The sequence below is a fragment of the Macaca thibetana genome, chromosome 10, assembly GCF_024542745.1.
Source record: "Macaca thibetana thibetana isolate TM-01 chromosome 10, ASM2454274v1, whole genome shotgun sequence".
NCBI classification, from domain to species: domain Eukaryota; kingdom Metazoa; phylum Chordata; class Mammalia; order Primates; family Cercopithecidae; genus Macaca; species Macaca thibetana.
In genome coordinates this window covers 5086818-5110207 of record NC_065587.1, presented here as the reverse complement: position 1 = coordinate 5110207, position 23390 = coordinate 5086818, and the positions used below count along the sequence as shown (strand labels likewise).

Here is a 23390-nt window from a genome sequence, read left to right as displayed (position 1 = left end):
GCATTTGATTTTTTTTTTTTTTTTTTGCAGCCATTTTAAAAGGGACTGTGTTCTTGATTTCTCAGCTTCGTGGTTGTTGATGTATAGCAGTGCTACTGATTTGTGTACATTGATTTTGTTACCTGAGACTTTACTGAATTCATTGATCAAATCTAGGAGCCTTTTGGTAAAGTCTTTAGGGTTTTCTAGGTATATGATCGTGTAATTGGCAGACAGAGATAGTTTGCCTTCCTCTTTTCCAATTTGGATGCCCTTTGTTTATTTCTCTTTCCTGGTTGTTCTGGCTAGAACTTCCAGTGCTATACTGAATAGAAGTGGTGAAAGTGGACATCCTTGTCTTGTTCCACTTCTTAGGGGCAATGCTTTCATCTTTTCCCCATTAAGTATGAGGTTGGCTATGGGTTTGTCATGTGTGGCTTTTATTATTTTGAGGTATGTTCTTTCTAGCCTAAATTTTTATCATAAAGGGATGCTGGATTTTGTTGAATGTTTTTTCTGTGTCTGTTGAGATGATCATATGGTTTTTGTTTTTAATTCTGTTTATGTGATGAATCACATTTACTTGGGTATGTTGAACCATCCCTACATCCTAAGATGAAACCCACTTGATCATGGTGAATTATCTTTTTGCTGTGCAGATGGATTCAGTTTTCTAGTATTTTGTTGAGGATTTTTGCATCTGATGTTCATCAGGGATATTGGTCTGTAGTTTTCTTTTTTTGTTATGTCCTTGGCTGCTTTTGGTATCAGAGTGATACTGGCTTCATAGAATGAGTCAGGTAAGAGTTAGGTGGGATTCTCTCTTTCTTAACCTTTTGGAATAGTTTCAGTATGATTGGTGCCAATTCTTTGAATGTCTGGTGGAGTTTGGCCATGTATCCATCTGGCCCTAGTCTTTTTGTGTTTTGGCAATTTTTGTTATTATCGATTCAGTCTCACTGGTTGTTACTGGTCTGTTCAGACCTCCTATTTCTTTCTGATTCAAGCTAGGAGGGTTGTTTGTTTCCAGAGATTTGTTCATTTCCTCTAAATTTTCTTGTTTGTTTGCACAGAGGTGTTCATAGTGTCTTAATTGTCTTTTGTATTTCTGTGGTGCCAGCCATAATGTCTCCATTTCTGTTTCTAATTGAGCTAATTTGAATTTTCTCTCTTCTTGGTTAATCTAGCTAATGATCTATTGATTTTATTTATCTTTTCAAAGAACCAACTTTTATATTTTGTATTTTGATCTTTTGTTTCCATTTCATTTAGTTCTGCTCTGATCTTTGTTACTTCTTTTCTTTTGCTAGCTTTGGGTTTGGCTTGTTCTTCTTGAGACAGGGTTGTGCTCTGTCACCCAGGCTTGTGTGCGGTGACATGATCACTGCAGCCTTGACCTTCCTCGGCTGAAGTGATCCTCCCATCTCAGCCTCCCAAGTAGCTGGGACTACAGTCATGCACCACCATGCCCAACTAATTTTTTAATATTTTGTAGAGACAGTATTTCACCATGTTGCCCAGGCTTGTCTCAAACTTTTGGACTAAGCAGTCCTCTGCCTCTGCCTCCCAAAGTGCTGGGATTACAGGTGTAAGCCACCACACCTGGCCTAGTTGGTTCTTGTTTCTCTAGTTCTTTGAGGTATGATGTTAGATTGTCAGTTTGTGATCTTTCAGACTTTTTGATGTAGGCATTTAGCACTATAAACTTTCCTTTTAGCACTGCTTTTGCTGTATCCCAGAAGTTTTGATAACTTGTATCTCTGCTATCATTTATTTCGAAGAACTTTTAAATGTCTGTCTTGATTTCATTGTTAACCCCCAAATCATGTAGGAGCAGCTTGTTTAATTTCCATGTATTTGTATAGTTTTGAGGGTTCCTTTTGGAATTGATTTCTAGTTTTATTCTATTGTGGTCTGAGAAGATACTTGATATAGTTCTATCTATCGATCTATCTATCTATTTATTTATTTGAGACTGAGTCTTGCTCTGTCGCCCAGGCTGGGTTACAGTGGCACAATCTCGGCTTACTGCAACCTCTGCCTCCTGGGTTCAAGCAATTCTCCTGCCTCAGCCTCCTGAGTAGCTGAATTACAGGCCCCTGCCACCACGGCTGGCTAGTAGTTTTTATATTTTTAGTAGAGATGGGGTTTCACCATGTTGGCCAGGCTGGTCTTGAATGCCTGATCTCAGGTGGTCTGCCCTTCTTGGCCTCCCAAAGTGCTGGGATTTCAGGTGTGAGCCACCACACCCGGCCAATATATTTTGATTTTGAAAAAATTTATTGAGACTTGCTTTGTGGCCTGTCATGTGGTCTATCTTTTCTTAGGTCTAGTAATTGTTTTGTGAATCTGGGAGCTTCAGAGTTAAGTGCATATATATTTAGGATTGTAATATCTTCTGTTGGATCGATACTTTTATCATCATATAATGACCTTCTTTGTCTTTTTTTACTGTTGTTGCTTTAAAGTCTCTTTTATATTACATAAGAAGAGCTATTCTGCTCGCTTTTGGTTTCCATTTGCATGAAATATCTTCTTCCACCACCTTTAGTTTGATTCTGTAAGACTCCTTATATTTCAGGTGAGTCTCTTGAAGACAGCAGATATTTGGTTTGTAATTTTTTTTTTAATCCATTCTGCCAATGTGTATCTTTTAAGTGAAGCATTTATATGATTTATATTCAACGTTTATACTGAGATGTGAGGTACTGTTTCATCCAGTTGATTGTTACCTGGATATTTTGTGTTCTCCATTGTGTTTCATAGGTGCTGTGCATTTTTGTACTTTCAAGAGGTTCTATTCTGATGACTGTTGAGTTTTTATTTCAAGCTTTAGAACTTTTAGCCTCAATTTATTTTTAAAGATTATATATAAATAAGGGAAAACAGAAATTCTCTAATACTGTGCTCAACTGAGTGGATTGTATATTTGTTTTATTTTGGATTAATTATTGCCACAAGAAATCTGAGGTTTTAGGAATTTTGAAAATTATTGGGGGGAGGGGGGAGGGATTGCACTGGGAGTTATACCTGATGTAAATGACGAGTTGATGGGTGCTGACGAGTTGATGGGTGCAGCACACCAACATGGCACAAGTATACATATGTAACAAACTTGCACATTATGCACATGTACCCTAGAACTTAAAGTATAATAATAATAAGGCCGGGCGCGGTGGCTCAAGCCTGTAATCCCAGCACTTTGGGAGGCCGAGACGGGCGGATCATGAGGTCAGGAGATCGAGACCATCCTGGCTAACACGGTGAAACCCCGTCTCTACTAAAAAATACAAAAAACTAGCCGGGCGAAGTGGCGGGCGCCTGTAGTCCCAGCTACTCGGGAGGCTGAGGCAGGAGAATGGCGTGAACCCGAGAGGAGGAGCTTGCAGTGAGCTGAGATCCGGCCACTGCACTCCAGCCTGGGGGACAGAGCAAGACTCCGTCTCAAAAAAAAAAAAAAAAAAAAAAGTATAATAATAATAAATAAATTAAAAAAAAAAATTATTAAGGTCTGTAGGTGATTTTTCCAGACTGATGATATTTCCCATCATTTGGCCACAGTACAGGAAGCGTTTGGTATAGTTTTATTTCTTACTTGAAGCAGTAAATAATTTAAATTTTTCTCTTGGTAAGAAATGTTCCGTGCCTAATTTGAGTGTATTTACCCTTATTTGCTAATAAGCAGCTTAGATATTCATACCCTTTCTTCTATAGAAATGAGAATTATACATATAATCCCAAATCAAAATATAATTTTGATCAAATATCCTAATTGATATATGCTAGAGAGATTGACCTATGTGTGATTCATTTTTCCTAGGAGAAGGAAAGAGATGGTTGAAAAGAAATATTTATTTGGTAATTTATATATTGATGTAAAAATGGCACAGTCTTGGTCTTCAGATTTGTGTTTTTGTAAACTAAAACAAATAGTAAAGTTTCACAATAAAGACTATCAAATGAGTGGTTATAGCACCTGGCTCAGGGCACAGATTGAATCCTAGCTTAGACTCTCAGTGGTTTTGTGACACTGGAAAAGTGAATTAACCTCACCAAGCCTTATTTACCCACCTTTAATGTGAAACTAATGACAGTACCTGCCTCATGGAGTTTTTGTGAGGATTAAATGATACAACATGTGTAAAATGCTTACCTCTGTAGAAAATAGTGAATAAATGTTAGCCCATTTCACTTTGCTGTTCCTCGTATCGTAGATGTATTCATACAAAAAACTGAGCATTTCTAAAATGTTGAATTATTTTCACGTTGAAAGTAATGGACATAAAAGGTGCATTAAGCAATTCTAGTTTCTGTGGCCAAGACACGTCAAAGAAACTAAGAATTTAAAAAATAGGTGATTGATGAAGATTAACTTTATTCATGTTTTTCCTAGCTAGACATGATAAGCAAGGTAAGGAATTTAAAATAATAATATTCCCTTAAAGTTGCTTTCCTAGGTATTTTTAGCATTGTATAATTTAAGTCTCATAGATTCATACAGAAATCCTTTATGTTTTACAGAGTTACACTGTTAGACCTTATGATAGCCAAGATAACGAGTGATGAGCCACTCACCACGGATGACATCCCTGTGTTTTTGCGGCATGCTGAGTTGATTGCAAGCACCTTTGTGGATCAGTGCAAGACAGTGCTCAAGTTGGCCTCTGAGGAGCCTCCTGATGATGAGGTAAGGGAGGGAGATTTCCCAATCTCGGGTAAAAGAGAATGGACAGATTTTCTAACTCAGTCAAGTCCTCTATGAGAATTCTTTTTTAAAAGCTTTAAAAAATATTATGTAAATAATGTATCCATATATGAGAATAGTTAGAAAATTTAGATAAGGGAAAACTGTGTCCTTATTCCTACCATCCGGAGTCAATGACTTAAATTCTGGTTAATTTTCTAGGCAAATGACATCAGATACATGCACACAGACATAGACAGTGCACATATGTATCTGTTAAAAGTGGAGCCTTTCTGTGCCTTCCGTTTGCAGGTTCCCATTTTTTATTCAGAATGTAAGCTCTAGGAGGGCAGAAATGTTGACTGTTGTGTCCATAGTTCTATGTATATGGTAGGCACTTAGCAAATATTTGCTGAATGAATAAATAAATAATACATTGTAAATGTTTTTTAAAATAAATGCCAACATAGGCTGGGCACGGTGCCTCACACCTGTAACCCCACTTCTTTGGGAGGCCAAGGTGGGAGGATCGCTTGAGCCCAGGAATTTCAGATCACCCTGGGCAACGTGGTGAAACCCCGTCTTGGCAAAAAATACAAAAATTAACTGAGCATGGTGGCACACGCTATAGACCCAGCTACTTGGGAGGCTGAGGTGGGAGGGTCACTTGAGCCCAGGAGGTTGAGGCTGTGGTGAGCCATGATTGCCCCACTGCACTTCATCCCGGGTGATGGAGTGAGACCTTCGTCTCAGAAAAAAAAAAAAAGCCAACATAACATTTCAAGTAAAGAATTTCTTATTTATTTGTCCAAATCTCTGTAGTTGGACATTTAGGTTGTTTTTGTGTTTTTAGACAGAACCTTGCTCTGTTGCCCAGGCTGGAGCACAGTGGCACAATCTTGACTCACTGCAACCTCTGCCTCCTGGGTTCAGTCAATTCTCCTGTCTTGGCCACCCAAATAACCGGGATTCCAGGTGTGTACCACCATGCCCAGATAATTTTTATATTTTTGGTAGAGAGGGGTTTCAGCACATTGGCCAGGCTGGTCTTGAACTCCTGACTTACGTGATCTGCCCACCTCGGCCTCCCGAGGTGCTGGGATTATTGGCATGAACCACCACATCTGGCAGTAGGTTGTTCTTATTTCTACTTATTTTAGTTAATACTGTAGTACATGCCTTTATAGTTACATCTGTGCACGGTTTCCACAGCTGTTGTCCTAGGACATAATCTTAGAAGTGAGATTGCTGTGTATAAGGATATCACATGTTTAAAGCTCTTAATACATACTTCCAAACTGCTTTCTAGACGACTTGCTTCTTCTCTTCTTTATAGAAGATTCCTAGTTGTATACTGTCCTGGTTAATTATTTAAACTATTTTTTTACTCTCCTTAAGCCTACCTTAGGTCATTCAGGTCTTGTTTTATCAGGACGTGGAAGGGAGCTTGTGTTAATTCTCTGTCCCTCCTCTTTACTTCAGAACTTGCTGTTTTTATCTATTCTCCTTTCTTCTGTGATAAAGTTAGAATTATTCTTTCTCTGGACCACTCAGCTGTAAAAAGGATGCACTTGTGATACGACAGGGAAGAATCTCAAAAATGTGGAGGGAGAGAAGCCAGTCAGACTAGAGAACATGCTGGCTGATTCCATTTCTGTGGGAATCTGTGGCAGGCCAGATATATTGGTCATGACAGAAAATAGATCAGATGTTACCTGCATCTGGAAATGAAGGAGTGGAATTGATTGCGGGGGGACACGAGGGAACTTTCTGGATAGTAGAATGTGGCATTTAGCTGTATACCTTGACGCAACTCTGTACTGTATACTTAAGATGGATTATTTCATTGCATGTATATTATACCTCAATAAAGCTGATTTAAACACATTTTAATAGAAGATGATAGAGAGTTCCTTTGTATGCTGATATGAATGGTCAGGTAGAGAGGGAGTAATTGATGCTGGAATCACCATCGGCAAATGGGTGAGACTGGAGGAGAGGGACTGGAATCCAGAGTGGATACTCATCCACTGTCCACAGGTGGGAAGGTAGAGAATGTGATCCATAGTGTTTCCCAGAGAGTAGTGTGTAATACTGTGAAATTGTTAACTCCTGTTGTAAATGCAGCTCATGGCTGTGACTGCTCGACCACGAGAGTGTATATCCTTTTTTGTGAATATACTTTTGTTCAGGACCATTTTGGTATTGATTTTCTGTGCTTTGTCATATAGACCATGTTAGGTCTTATAATCAGGTCGTTACTTTAGTTCTCATTTTCTGTGATAGAAAAGAAGGGTCTTTATTCAGGGGCTTGCGTTTACTTTCTGGAGATAGATTTGCCTTTGTTTCCAGCAGGAGGAGCAGTGAGTCATGCTTAAGAAAAGTTTTAAAAATTCTCTAGGAGACAGAGAAAAGACAGATCACATCTTTAAACTTTTCAAGGCACTTCTGATTAAAGGATAGGTGATTTCAGTATTGTAGTGAGAAATTCCTGAAAATACTTTTTATATTTAGGAAAACTTTTATTTTTCCTTCAGACTTTTTTCTCTAAGATCGGAAGTATTTTTATATATTAATGGAATGGAAAATTTTAGACTGGGAGCAGTGGCTCATACCTGTAATCCCAATAATTTGGGGCACCAAGGTGTGGGAGGATTGCTTAAGCCCAGGAGTTGGAGACCAGCCTGGGCAACATAAGGAGACTCCATCTGTACAAAAAAAAAAAAGAATTAGCTGGGCATGGTGGTGTGCGCCTGTGGTCCTAGCTACTGGGGAGGCTGAGGTGGGAGGTTTGCCCAAGCCCAGAAGGTTGAGACTGCAGTGAGCTGCGATTGCGCTGCTGCACTCCAGCCTGGGGGAGAGTGAGACCCTGTCTCAAAAACAACAACAACAACAACAACAAAACATAGGCAGGTTTCTTTTGCAAAGCCAAATTAATTTACTTTTGGAAATTTATTGAGTTATACATTTATGACTTGTGCATATTAATGTAGATATGTCATACTTTTTTTTTTTAAAGGGGACCCCTTATGCCAGTATTTAAATATGCCAAAGACCAAGTGGTATGCTGGAGCTGGCCTGTGGTAACTTCTAAGAGTTGATTATTGAGTGCTTAGAAATTTATGAACTGATTGTTAAATTGTTGGTACCTTGAAATCATCCATGGTGGAAGTAGTTATGCCATGGAAACCAGCGAAAGCTACAGATAGGGCTTTCCACCTGCCTCCTCCTCCCCAGCCATTCTTCTGCCAAACCACTGCATTTACTCATTGGTGATCTTTTTAGGAGAAGATAGATATTCAATAAAGTTCTCAATGCTATGACTGAAAAGTGAGAATGGAAACAGTTGTATTTATAGCACATGTTTTTTAATTGATGTAATTGTTTGGCTTTAAAATCCCAAGGTTTTCTTCATATGTTTCTTTATAAAAATAGTTTTGGGTTCTCATGTTAATGTACTTATTCCTGTCTTTTGATATATTTTGTATACTTGTGTCCAGTTTTTGATATATTTTTGTCAGTTCTGAATCTTGTTCACTTGTGGCAAGCCTTGCCTTTTCTCTGAAAGCTTAAAAAACATTCTTTTTAGCTTTGTATTTTCTGATACCCATATATTACAATAATTGTCCTCAGGTTGTGGGATTTGCATTCTGTTTTAATCTTTGCAACCCCAGTTTAGGCCATACTGTAGTACCTGTTATGCAGTAGGTATTACATATTTAGCTATATAATACATATTTAATACATATTCTACAATAAATAGTGCATTTTTTCCACATATGAAGGGCTTAAATGTTTGTATTAGGCAAATAGTATTTGCTTTGTTGTTAAAAATTATTTAAGCTGAAGTCAGTGAAACATAAAGTTTCAGTTGGGCCTGGTGACTCAGGCCTATAATCCCAACACTTTGGGAGGCTGAGGTGGGCTGATCGCCTGAGGTCAGGAGTTTGAGACCAGCCTGACCAACATGGTGAGACCCTGTTTCTACTAAAAATACAAAAATTAGCCTGGCGTGGTGGCGGATGCCTGTAATCCCAGCTACTCGGGAGGTGGAGGCAGGAGAATCGCTTGAACCCGGGAGGCGGAGGTTGCAGTGAGCCGAGATTGTGCCATTGCACTTCAGCCTGGGCGACAGAGCAAGACTCCCATCTTAAAAAAAAAAGTTACAAAGTTTTCCCCTTTTTGCCCAGCCTCCATTTGTTTTCTGTAGGTCTATATGCATATCCTTTTTTTTTGTTTTCTTTTCAAAGGTCTTTTTCGTATATACGCACCTATATGTTTTTTGTTTTCATTTTTTACACTATTCTTCAACTTGCAATTTTTACTTATGATATAACTTGTACATCTTTGCACTTTAGCATGTGTATATTCATTGTATGTTTTTAATAAATAATATTTAATTATATAGACATATTTATATTTATTTATTTAATTATATAGACATATCATAATTTTTTCATTTGTTCCCTATAGACGTTTCAACTGCTTTCAGGTGGCTTTTTTTTTTCTTTTAACCTTTATAAATAATGTTATAGTGAACATCCTTGTACAAATTTCGGACAAGTAAATCTGAGATTATAAATTCCTGGAGTTGAATTGCTGGGTCGAAGAATTAGGTATTTTTTAAAACTTTAGAGAGATTTCTAAATTGCACACCAATGCAACACAAGATTGCATGAGCTGCCCTTTGCAGATCTGATTTAATTACTATTTCTCATTAATGTTTTTCAGTGACCATTATGTTTGTTTTGCATATTAGGTTACTCTTTAAAATGCATTTATTAAAAAGCATTTTCTGGAAATTAATCTTTCTGTCATACATACAGTAAACTACTGTTCACGTAATTTTTGTTTGAATTTATTTCTGATGTTCTGTTAGCCTTTTAGTTGTTTTTTGTTTGTGTTTAATTAAGGTTATCAATTTTATCCTTCTGGCCTCTGGATTTCTTTTTTTTGTTTTTGAGAGCTGACAGCCGAGAAGATTTTTGTTTGTTTGTTTTTTAAGTAAATTCTCCACTTAGATCGTGGAAATATGCACTTACATTGTCTAGTTCTTTCAGTACTTAGTTCTCATTTTTTATTTATCTAGAATTTATTTTTGAGCAAGGAGTGAGTTATGGATCCAAATGAATTATTTATGTCTTTTGACTATTCAAGATTATACAGTCTTTGGTGTGAGACTGACTGGGTTTGAATCTTGATTTCTTCTGTTACAGGTATATGATCTTGGAAAAGTTACTCATCCTCTCTCTGCCCTTCTTTTTCTTGAAATGGGTTATATTATTGTTATTTTTTTTAATTTTAAGATAGAGTCTTGCTCTGTTGCCCAGGCTGGAATGCAGTGGTGAGGTCTTGGCTCACTGCAACCTCCATCTCCCGGGTTTAACTGATTCTCCTGCCTCAGCCTCCTGTGTAGCTGGGATTACAGGTATCCACCACACCGGCTAATTTTTGTATTTTTAGTAGAGATGGGATTTCACCATGTTGGCCAGGCTGGTCTTGAACTCCTGACTTTGGGTGATCCACCCACCTCAGGCTCCCAAAGTGCTAGGATTATAGGCGTGAGCCACCGTGCCCAGCCAGGTTGTATTTGAATATAAACATTTAATATGCCGATTGGTACAAGTTAATGTTCCCTAAATGTTATCTGTTCATTATTATTTCAGTACCATTTAGTGAATAATCTTATCCTTTCCACTAATTTTTTTTTCTTAATTGAGACAGAGTCTTGCCCTGTTGCCCAGGCTAGAGTGTAGTGGTGCAATCATAGCTTGCTGTATTCTCCAGCTCCTGGGCTTGAGGATCCTCCCACCTACCTGTATCATATCCTAAATTCTTTTATTTATTTGGACAATTACTGGTTCCCGCCAAACAAATTGGAGGGAACCAGTGAGATGTTAACAGCTGGAGAAGGGAGAATTCAGAGAGAGATGTGTTTATATGCCATAAAGGAACGCTGAAATGAACATACAAATAAATGCAAAACTGATCTATGGAGAAAGGAGTTGCAGTCCAGGCAGATATAACTAATTTGCATTTTAATGGACAGGAATAATTCTGTATTAATATAAGTTTTCTGTAACTCACAAAGCTATAAAATTGCTCAAAGATACTAAATGACAGTGTTAACTGAGACAGGTGAGCTAGACAGGAGACTAATCTTTTTTTTTTTTTTTTTCCTCTCACTTCAAAATCTTTCACAATGTTCCCTTCATTTGCTTGTCTTTTTTTTTTTTTTTTTCCGCTAGTGCCTGATTTAATTAATATTAGTTTCATAAGACTTTTAAATATCTGGAAGGGCATTTTACTCATTAATCTTATTTTTTAAGAGAGTAAATTTTCCTGGCTATTCTTTCATTACTAATTTCCAGATGCTCATTAAAAACACTTCATTAATAAAGTGATTTTAATGACTAAAATTGGGGATGTGTTAGGTGGGGATAGATTAATTTTCTTTTAGGGTTATTTTAGTTAATATCATAGAATTTAAGAGCTGGAAGGAGACTTCCAGTTCATCTCTTCCAACCTCTAATTTTATTCATGTTGTTTTAACGTGGAAAATTTCAAACATAGACTAAGAAGAAAGTGTACTTAAACTCCATCTGCCATCCCCTGGCTTCAGCAGCTTCCCCTTCATTACCATTCTTCTTTCTTCCACAGTTCCACTCGTTCTTATGCCAGTTGCCGTGGACTGATTGAAAGCTCCAGCATATTTCATCAGTTACTCTAAAAGATAAGGAGTCATCAGATACAAGTATAATACGATGTGAACATCGAAAATAACTAATAATAACATGTATTATCAAATAAATACTATTCAGATTTCCCCCATTGTCTAATAATCTTTTTCACGTTTGTTTTGTTGAAACAGCATAAAGAGAAGGGCCGTATATTGCAACTGATTGATATAACTTTACTCTAGTGTATAGGTTCCCCTTCCCTCTTCTTTTTTTTCCTCTTTGCTACTTATTTGTTGGAGAAACTGTCTTGTTTTTCCCATAGACTTTTCTAGATTTCAGATTTTGATGAGTATGTCTCCAGGGTGGCACTTAACATATTCTTCTGTACCTTGCATTTCCAGTGAATGAAAATTAGTTCCAGAGGCATATTCAGATTTGGGTTAGGTATTTTTTTTGTTTATTTTTGCAGTAGTGTTTCGTTGTTGGTAATACTATTTTCATCAAGAGGCACATGAGGCTTGGTTATCTCTCTGTGATATTAGCAGTCATTAATGATGACCTAGATCCATGAATTCTTTAGGGGTTGCAGAATGGTGGCATTTTAACATTATTGTTCATTCTTTGTTTATTAGCAGGAATATTTTTTAAAGAGAAACTTTCCCTAATCAATTCTTAGGTTCTGTGAGGTACACAGGATGAAGAAAGGCAGGATAAGTGCTTGATTGTTTTCCGCCTTGATTACCAATCTTCAGAGTAATGAGTTGGTTTTGTGGCATCATTCAAAGATGACCAGTGAGTTGGTTTGTTTTGTTTTATTTTCATCAGGAAGCCATAGCTTTAAAATCACTCACTTTGTTTTCAGTCTGCTGCTGTAATTCTTTCTGTTGTTTAATGTGCCACCGCTGGCCAGTGGGAGCCTCATCAAGTTGTTTCTGATTCCGAATTTCTGACATGACCCTAGTAGCCTGTAATAGCGTCTTTGTTATCTGCTAGGACGAGGTGTCCACAGTTACCTTTTGCATGGTCTGCCCCAGGTCTATTCTTGAAGGAGCAGTGGTATCTGAAGAAAACAATCTGGGCAACTACGCCTTTAACAAAAGAGGTTGTTGAAGCTATGTGAAATTGATGGACTTGGTCAAGACTCGTTTTAACATGGTACTAACTTTAGATTTCTAATCGAGATTTTTCCCCTTTAACTCTTTAGCAAAAGAAGGCTGTGATATAAAATTAAAGATCCAAGACATTAAAAATATGTGTTGTTTCTTGCTATTTATTTTGAGATTTCAGAATACTATGTTAATATATTACCTTTAAATCTCTTAATTAGAAAGCAGTAAATACACGTTTAGCATTAACAAGGAAGTAATTTGTCTGTCTTTTGAAGAATGTTCTTTTTTTTTTGGTTGAGACACAGTCTTGCTCTGTTGCCTCGGCCAGAGTCCAGTGGCATGATCTTGGCTCACTGCAACCTCCATCTCCTGGGTTGAAATGATTCTCCTGCCTCAGCCTCCCTAGTAGCTGGGATTACAGGCGCCCGCTACCACGCCTGACTAATTTTTATATTTTTTTAGTGGAGACGGGATTTCACCAAAAATTGACCAGGCTGATCTTGAACTCTTGACCTCAAGTGATCCTCTGACCTCGGCCTCCCAAAGTGAAGAATGTTATCTTTATGGACTAACTTTATAATCTCTGCCACATTTTGTCAAGTAATGGTACTTTAAAAATGGGGTTCAAAATCTATACAAAAGTTACATTTAAAATTTTTATATAGACTAATGCTATGCAGTTGGTACCGGGCAATTTCTTGGTCATGCAGTGTATTTGATAATAAATTATTTAGTAGCTATGTGAAGTAGTGTTTTCAAATAATACTGTCTTTCTGATCTACCAAGATATTGCATAGAAGTTCATATTTACCCAGAAATTATGCAAGTTCTTAAAGCCAGAGTTTTTTCAACCACAGCATTTTACAGGATTTCTGTGGACAAGAAATTAATGTATTTCATGGGCTATTTGTATCTTTAAAGTGGAATTTGCATGCTGGGAATGCTTTAAAAAGAAAGTATTTGCATAAATGTCATGTACGTAGCTAGTAATTTTGAACATTTATTCCACTGTTGGAATGTCTTTTTGCTTGAATAAGAACTTTTCTGACTCTTTGCTCCAAGAAGACACATAATGACACATAATCTTGCATTCTTGATGGCAGATGTCTGCTGTTAGTGAAAATGATGAGTCGTGTACATATTTCGTACTTCTGTTTTGTTCTTCATAGTTTGTTTTTCTCTTTGACTTATTACAAGCCCTGACTTTAAATTTATTGAAATATTTTATTCTCTTACAGTTATTTATAACAGTTAAATCATTTCACTTAAAATATGCTTTAAAGTTATATTTTATTTTCTTTCTAGGAGGCACTGGCTACGATTAGGCTTCTCGATGTCCTGTGCGAAATGACTGCGAATACTGAGCTGCTCGGCTATCTGCAGGTTTTCCCTGGCTTGCTGGAAAGAGTGATTGGTGAGTGAAATATCACACATTGTATTTTTAGCTAAGAAATCTTTGGCTTGTCATACTGTAATGTAAATCCAAATACAAATCCTTAATTTTCAGTGTACTTTTGGGAATTTTGTGAATATATTTTATTGAGAGGAATCACAGTGTTGTAACAGTTCAGGCGGGCCAGATAAACCTGAGCCCACATGGTTTTTCATCCACTTCCCTTCTGCTTAACTGAAGATTCCTTCTCAGTAACATGAGGATAACAATGCCTGTAGATACACATGGTAGATGTTTCATCAATATAGGATGTGATGAAGGTGGTGGGGTAGGGGAGGTTTTCGATGATGATTGTGGTTTTATATTACTATAGCTTTGCAAAATGTGGCAGTAAATTTTTCCCATTTACATTTAGTGAACACATAGAATGGTGTTTTATACACATTATATATACAAATCTTATGAGAAAGTGGTTTTAAACAAGAAACCATTGTTAAAAGCATTACCAACCTTGCTAAAAAGCTGTTTGCAAAATAATTGACGTAGAACTTGTTCCTTGTGGCTGGCTGTGCTTAGGCTTGCTATGCATTATTTGCAATTTTTTCCTTTAAAAAGATGATACTTACTCTGGAGACCAGTGTACTGAGAACGATGACTTTGTGTCTAGCAGGATAGATGAGCTAGCAGTGAGCTGTAGAGGAAGATCCTTAGAATTCCTCATCAGTGTTTTATTTTGAGTACAGTGCTTTTAGTGATAATTTGAATAAAACACCATGAACCTGGGACACTGAGTGATTATGGAAAGAGCCTGAGTTTGGAGCCGGGCTCGATGTGGGTTGCCATCCCAGCTCTGCACTTTTCTGAGCCTGTTGTTTTCTTCATTATAACATTGGGAAAGGGATACTTTCCTGTATAGGTTTGTTGAGAGGGTTAAATGCGGAAACACTGAAATGCAGTTCCTGGAAGATTGTCTGTTTTCATTGGCTGCCTGGAGGTGCTCATAGAGTAGAGCAGTAGTAAGTTCTTTCTCCTGAAGGTAGCTGGAGTGAAGTATGGAGAACACATGCTGGCTTCTGATGCTTTGGCCAGTCGGATGAGGGAAAAATAAGCACTCTTCTTGGTTTCTGTCATGTGCGTCATTATGGATAGATATTGTGTTTTAGACTTCACTGACTGAAGTTATTAGAAGAGTTCTTTCATAAAGAAGTTGAGATTGGAAACCTTTTTGTAAGAAAGATGCTAGCAAACTTTTAGCTAACTTTTCTTTGTAGATAAATAGAAACTCTGAGTTGGGGTAGTCATTATGGCTTATCTCCCCAAAACTAGAGTCACAAAATTTAAAGCAAAGGCAGAAGAGCCTTTTAATCCTTACTTAAAGCAAAGGCAGAAGAGCCTTGTAATCATTATTTAAATAAAGCTTTCTGTGCTCTACCTTTAGTCTATTAAAATAAATTAGATTTGGTTATGGAAAACTATTAGTACAAAATACTAAAAGTTACTTTTCTGTAGAAAATGAAGTTTACTCTTTTGGTTATAGATCTTTTACGGGTGATTCATGTAACTGGAAAGGAAACCACAAACATCTTCAGTAATTGTGGTTGCGTGAGAGCAGAAGGTGATATCTCCAATGTGGCCGAGGGGTTTAAGTCTCATCTTATTCGTCTGATTGGAAATCTGTGTTACAAGAATAAAGATAACCAAGACAAGGTAAGAGGATTTCCTAGTATGTGTTACACATGTATAGCTTCATTTAGAATATAGTCTTTGGCAGACATTCACTCTTTTGGAGTGAAAACCTGAGGTGCTTAGAAAGTAGCTTGGATAGAAAGATGTATATTTTATATGTATACACATACACACACCCCTACGTATACATACACGTATGTATGTATATATGTATATGTTAATATATAGCTCTTTGGAGCCTAGAGAAATTTCTGACACACAGTAGATATTTAATAAACACTAGTTATTATTGCCTATTAAGAAAAAACAAAGCTTAGATCTATAGCCTATGTTTATGGATGATAGCATCATAAGCCTTTTCTTCTAGGTGTTTTAAAATGGATATAAAAGGAATATAATATTTAAGTATGAAGTCTTTGAGGACCTAGTAGGCTGCTTTTAGAAACCTCTTATGTGCAGAACAGCTTAAAGGTAATTAGATCGAGAATGTGAGAGAATGGTAAGAAAGATCTCAGGGCAATTGGACCATATGCTTCAGATTGATCTCACCTTTCTGTATTTTTCTGGAGTTTTACTTTGGGTGGCATTTGATTTGCTTAGTTAAATATTAATTAAATTTGTGTCAGATTATATTTTTCTAAGATGGTGGCAGAATGTCTTGCATTGTACATGTGTTTCTTTGCAGTATGACTTTGCCACTCCTCTGCCAAGGGTTGGCATCTGTTTCTCCATCCACTTGAATCTGGGCAGGCCCCGTGGCTGCTGTGAGGAATCAAATATATGATCCTATACTATTTCTAGCATAGCCCGTAACTGGTCTAGCTGATTCTATTTCTGGCTTCTTAGAAGCCAGTCACCATGTAAGAAGTATAGATTCCCAGGTATCACCTTGCTGTGAGTTGCTGAATACACACGGAAAAGCCCTGGAAGATAAGATACAATGAGGAGAGAGGAAAAGCCTAGTGAATGAACACCAAGGCATGAGATGTGTGTGAGAAACCACCTTGGGAGTAGATCCATCCTCAGTTTCTTACTTGCCCAGCTGATGCCACGTAGATCAGGGCCCCCCTACTGGGCAAAGCCCTTTCTGAATTTATGACCTATAGTATTATGAGAAAAAGTGAAAAGTAGGGAAAACAAATAAGTGATGTAGGTCCTGCTTCTGTTAGTAGCCCAGGAAGTTACTGTTGGACTGATCCTTCTTCAAATAGCAATTATAAACTTCGGACAAAAAACAGTCGTGTGAAGACACTCAAATTTGACACAAACGGGCAGATTCTGGAGTGAAATTGACACTTGGAAGAAGGGAATGACATAGTATGTGGCAGGCAGGGCAGTGAAAAGTCAGTTACAAAATCTTCAGTCTTTCTAGCTTGAAGAATCAAAGAACAGTTTGAGGGCAACCATAGCATTGGAAAGTGAGGGGGCAATTGCGGAAAGTAGAAAACAGACCCCAAACTCTGGGTGTCAACTACCTAAATCTCTGCTAATGCCTGAATCACACGTGTGGGGCAGGCTCCAAGCAGCTAAGCTAAGGTTGAAGTAATTGTATTGAGATTTGAGCTCCCACCCTAGAGTTTATAGTGTAAGTCCAACTTACACTGTAGATAATTGATAATTGCCCTCTAAAAAAAACCCAACACTCTTTAGAGGAATATAGTATAATCCAGAATTGCTACAGCATAATATATCCTGTAATGTCCAGGATACAGTTTAAAACTACTTGATGTTCAGGAAAATGTGACCTGTTCTCAATTGAAAAGATAATCAGCAGAGACTGACTATGAGAGGACTCAGCTACTGGGCTTAGCAGACAAGGATTTTAAAGTAGCAAATGTAACCATGCTCAACGATGTAAAGGAAATACGCTTCATAAGAGTGAAAAGATAGGATATCTCAGCAGAGAAATAGAAACTATAAAAAAGAACCAAATGGAAATTCTAGAACTGAAAAATACAGTATCTAAAATTAAAAAAAGGGTACTGAATGTGCTTAACCTCAAGAAAGATCACAGAGGGAAGAGCCAGTACGCTTTAAGATACATCATTAGAAATCAAGTCATCTAGTCTGAAAACCAAAGGCAGGGAGAAGGACTGAAAATAAAATGGCCACTTTAAGATGCTAAATGTTGGGGTAGTTTGTTACGCAGCCATTGATAACTGGAATAATTCCTATGAGACATGGCACAGAACCAAATGCTAGACAACTTGCACTTTTAGTATATGGGCACACCATTTTGGCAGTCCTCATCTTCAGGAGAGTGAGACTACTAATTCCCCCTTGGGAAATTACTGGACTGATTTTTGCAAAAGAAAGTTGATAGAGAATAAAACACTTTACCTTTTTAATGACCAGGACTGCCTTTCTTGAGCACAAAAGGTGGTTTTTCTTGTGTTTAACTATTCTTTTGTTGCTAATTTGGACTGGCCTCTTATAGGAACAAAATGTAGTAACCCTTAAAAGGCTTGTGAAATAACTCACCGAAGTCAGGATCAGATTGCACCATAAGTAAATATGGAGTGTGCCCAAGTGCTGCTGTGTAGAGGTCACTGGGGCGCACAGGAAGTCGATGCTGTGTCCTGTCACTTGTGCAGTTGCTAATAGCACTGCTGATTTCTCAGCAAACAGTTTAGAGGGTATGAAGGAGTTCATTCTTTGAGTATCAACTCAAATGCCTCTGTTTCTCCCAGTTTCTTACCTGTGTCAACAAAAGGCCTGAACCTGAAAGCATTACCTCTGGGATTTTTTTCCTCCTTCCAAAGACTGACACAACACCGAAATCTTATTCTGGATATGCTGGAGTCTTCTTTATTCTTGTAGCCAAGTTCTGGTTCCAGCTGGGTATTACAGATACTTGCCTCGCTCATTGTTGCCTCAAGGGATAGAGTTCACTAGTACTCAGATGACTTTGGTTATAGTTTTAGGAAAATGGAATGGATGGTTATGTAGCAGGTCCTTATCACGGGACCAGTAATTCTCAGTGTTTTGTCTTGATGGGTTGTCTCACTTCTAACCCCGCTAGGGCTTTAAGGGAAATTTGACTCTGTCTCTGCTCCAAGACTAAAGATCTGAGTTGGGAGAGATTTCGTAGCATCTAGCCTAATTTGGGTTCCTCCTTTGCCCAGAAGACAAAAGGGACTGATGATTTATTGTTTAGTGTTTACTATGTCCTGGCATTGTGCTTAGTGAATTACATGTATTATCAACTTTAATCTTTGCATCAGCCTTGCAAAGCAGGTTCTGGTAACCACATTTTAAGGAGAGGCCATCCAGTTAGTGAGGTGCAGAGCCCAGGGTAGAATTTAGATTTGTTTGCCTATTGAGTTCCCAGGCCTATGCTCACTTCCCTGCACAATGGTGAGAACTTTCCAAAAGGTTGGAGAAAAGGGTTTAAAATAGACTTCCTGAGGGACTTCAGGCTGGAGGCTGGTCAGTCTGGGTCTCCTAGGCCAGCCAGACCCCTTCGACTGCCTTCCGGTTGAAGTCTGGAACTCTGGGGATCCTCTCATCCTTGTTTCTGATTTCACCCATTCATCAAATACAAATGTTCCTGGCCTTAGGGATCCTTTGATGGGTAAGTCAGGCAAGGTACTAATATGTTCTGTGAAGCTTCCATTCTGACGGCATCTAGGGACCATGCTTGCCTCTTTGAATCAGAATCTCAAAACTAGTTATGACACAAATTTTCCTAAAATCTTTGTGCACTGCCTGATTCCTCTGAATTTTGAGTAAGAGTCTTTTAAGCCCAGCTGTGTCTGTGTTGTCTGTGTAACTTCATCCATTGCAATGAGTATGGTGCCCACCTGCTGGATGGCCCCCTTATACTCTTGTGGCCCTTTCCATTTTCTGGAGCTCTTTTCATCTGCTTGAGTTTGTTGGAGCCTTATGATACCTCTGTGGAAAGGGCTGAAAAGATATTTCCACCATCATTTTCTAAATGAAGAAACCCAAGGCCCAGAGACCAGGTGTGATTTAACTCAGCTAGCACTTGCTGAGTGAGAATTGCCGTGTGCTGCATGCTCTGGAGAAGACAGTCACTTTAGTGGTGGAATGACACATATGCACTAGAAGCTGTAGCAAAAGTTTGTGTGGTGAGGCCTGTCAGAGAGGAACAGGGGGGTGATGTGTCCTCTGGGCTGGCTGTGCCAGGAGCATTTCTCTCTAAGGACAGGCACTGGACTGCCAGGAGCATGGTATCAATTGGAAGGGTGGTCATCTTTCTTTGAGATATTTGTCTTTGGGCAAGATTTAAGAGAATCAAGGTACCTAAGGTACCTGGCCTCAGATTGGAAATCTGCACAGAAATGTATTTTACCCCAAATTCTCATGAGTCTTTAATGCTTAAGTCTGTACATGTGATAGATGTAGTGTTTCCTGAATGTGAAGGAATTGCTAGACTTCCCTTTACCACGTCATGGTAGGGAGGTGTCAAATCCTTACTGACTTTTATTCTTACCTTGTTTTTTTTGTTCTCAACTTGCGTAGTATTTCCTTGATACAACTGTAGTGATTAGTTTACTTCTAAACTTTTGTGGACCTAAATGGAGATTCTGTTTTGGTTTCTATTGTAAGAAGCGCAAAGATACTAATGCTGAAAATATGAAGAAAGCATTCTTCAGCTTCTTCTTTGTTAGAATAAGGAATGTATGGTTTACCTTTTTCTTCCCCGTTCTTCTTTTCTTCAGTATTGTCATAACCTCTTTAAGTGAATCTTTATTAGAAGAAAACCCAAACATTTTTACTTCATAAAGCTAAATGCATTTTTCAAATCGGACAGACAGATGATCTAGTTTATCTACCTTCCACCCGCCAAGGAAATTTTATTGACTAGGATAGGCCGTATGTCCATTCTGCTAAAGGTTATGGAAATGCTGTTCAGTTTCTTCTCCTCCTCCTCCTCCTCCTCCTCCTCCTCCTCCTCCTCCTCCTTTCTCCTCTTCCTTCCTCCTCCTCCCTCCTCCTCCTTCCTCCTCCTCCTTCCTCCTTCTCCTTCCTCCTCCTCCTTCCTCTTCCTCCTTCCTTCTCCCTGATATAAAAGATTCCCAGCAGTCACATACTTGATGATCCCATGTCAAATATATGGCCTATAAACCTTTTATTACAAGCATACCTTAATTTTAAAGTAAGTCTGTACTGTATGGAAAAGTTCAACATCTAAAGACAAACTTTATTTGGCCCCTTCAGTTCTCAGTTTTGAAGGCAGGTTCATTTATATACATAAAACAATCTTTGTAATACATTTTTCATTAATTTTGTGTTGCTCATCATGTTACTCCCAGCATCTAAATTGTACCTGGCACATAGAAGGCATTTAGTAAATTTTTCTAATTTTTCTTGAATGATAATTTATTTGTAAAATAAATTGAATGTTGAATGTCTACTGCGTATCAAGTACACTTTTAGGTTCTGAGGATATACAGCAAATAAAACACAGTTCTGTTCAAGGAGTGTAAATATACTATATAATTTTCTGACTATATTTATAAAGACTAGTAAAAATAAATAACTTTTCAAATGAAAATTAATGTTCCTCTAAATTCTGATTCTGTAATTATTTTTGAAAGTCTTTTTTATGTTTGAATATATTCTAATTTACTGTAATTTGCCATAGTTTTATTTGACCCAAATCATATATTTTAGATTGTAAGAACATCTGTATTGTATAAAATTTCAAGTAATTAAAAAATATTTTTTAAATCCCAGGTTTAGGCTTTGTAGATCTGAATGCAGTTTTTTCATTAATCTTAAATAAAATTTAAGACTGAATTTACAGTTGTTAAATATTCATAACATGATGAATTTTTAGTGGGTTTTTTGGTGGGGTGTACTATTTTCCAGCCTTTTGTATCTAGTTGCGAGGAGCCAAGAACAGGCAAATTATTAACTCCTTTATTATTTCCTCCTGTCTGAAATGTTTTCAAGCAGCATATTTGCCTGTTAAATCATGAAATTGAAAAAAAAAATCTATGGCTGGTTCCTAATGATTTTATTTAGGTTGTTGCTCTTAATGAGGATTAGTACCTGTTTTGTACATTGGTACTGGCTGACTTGTCAGTTACTCGGATAATTGATCAAGTGATTGCTCTGCAGAGAAACAATAAATGCTTAACTAATATGTGTTAGTGTTTTTCTTTTTGCAACTGTGAAATAGGCCAGGGTGGCATGACCTTTGGTGCTCATGCAGGGCCAGCTTCTATATTTTCAGCCTATACTAGCACTGTGTGGACTTCCCAACCTTCATACTTTTCCTGAGTGACCTTAACTTGGCCTTCAGAACTCAAGGTCACAGGTACCCTGTTGACATGTGCAGAAACACTTTCTCTTCCACAGTCCTCACTATACTGTTCTGCTCTCTACTCGCCCCCTGACTGATACTCTACCTATAATCAGTTTCTGTGTGTAAATAGGTTATGGGTTGTTGATTCTGATGCATATTTCAGTATACGTGTGCTGCTGTTTTTGGTTTTACTTAATAAGTCTTTAGTGTGATACACATACATAAACTGATCACCAGTAAAACTGTGACATATGAAACATTTTATTTGGGTATCACTCAATTTTACTTTAGCAACCTCCATCCCTTCTTAGTTATACCACTGTTACCACCACTTTTGTCTTTGCTCCTCCCTTGATGTTTCGTCTTTCATGAAACCCATCTCCCAAGGTCTTTCTGGATGATAATGGCTTAATTCACTCTCTTTCCCAGATACATGTTTTTCTTTCTTTATAGGAAGCTTCAATACCCTAACTCTCTGCCTGTCTAATTGGGGAATTCCAGGCAGGCTATTGAAAATGCCTGGGGGGCTAGGTGCAGTGGCTCATGCTTGTAAACCCAGCAAGCACATTGGGAGGCTGAGGCGGGAGATTGTTTGAGCTCAGAAGTTGGAGACCAGCCAGACGACATAGTAAGACTCCATCTCTAAAAAACATTTAAAAATTAGCTGAATATGTTGGTGCATGCCTGTAGTCCCAGCTATTTGGGAGACTGAGGTAGGAGGATTGCTTGAGCCCAGGAGGTCGAGGCTGCAGTGCACCATGATTGTGCCACTGCGTTCTAGCCTCAGTGAGGGTTAAAAAAAAAGGAAACAGAAAATGTCTGAGCACTGTGTTCTCCTGTCACTGACTTTTCTGTCATTGCTTGGCTTGTAACATTGGATCCACATGTATGCTCTTCATAGAGGAACCTTACAACAGGCAGAGAGCTTATGAGACTTTAGAGTTCAGTAAACTCAGTGTTGCCTCTTAGTTGACTATCTATTAGCTGTTTAAATTTGGACAAGTGTCTTAACCTCTCTGAATCTCAGCTTCTTCATGTATAAAATAGGGGCAGTTACACCTTGTGGGGTTGGGAGGATTAAATGTGATCATGTATAGGAAGTATCTCATGTCTGCAATCCTAGTACTTGCGGAAGCCGAGGCAGGAGGATCAGTTGAGCCCAGGAGATTGAGACCAGCCTGGGCAACATAGTAAGACCTCCCGTCTCTAAAAAAATAAATAGCCGGTATTTCCAGTTACTGGGGGGGCCAAGGCAGGAGGATTGCTTGAGCCCAGGAGTTTGAGACCAGCCTGGGCAACGTAGTAAGACCCTTTCTCAAAAAAATTTAAAAATTAGCCAGTACTCCAGGTCCTTGGGGGTGCTAAGGTGAGAGGGTTGATTGAACCCAGTAGGTCGAGGCTACAGTGAGCCTTGATTGTGCCATTGCACTCTAGCCTGGGCAACAGAGTGAGACTCTGTCTTAAAAAAAAAAAAAAGTAAGTATATAATGGATTGCCTTATGTCTCTAACTGTAATACTTCCCTGCCCCTCCCTTTCCCCTCCCCACCAGTCCCTCTGGAATTGAAAAGATATAGTTCATTC

At 38.1% G+C, this 23390-nt stretch overlaps 1 protein-coding gene across 2 annotated transcripts in view; it reads left to right on the top strand.

Moving 5' to 3' along the window:
• Positions 1–23390, top strand: part of ATXN10 (ataxin 10) — a 209004-nt gene that overhangs the window by 87275 nt on the left and 98339 nt on the right. For both annotated transcript variants that reach the window (XM_050805913.1, XM_050805911.1), the window contains 3 exons: positions 4501–4666; positions 13758–13866; positions 15383–15552. In XM_050805913.1, coding sequence (XP_050661870.1) covers positions 4501–4666; positions 13758–13866; positions 15383–15552 — 445 coding nt within the window. The remainder of the gene's footprint in view (positions 1–4500; positions 4667–13757; positions 13867–15382; positions 15553–23390) is intronic.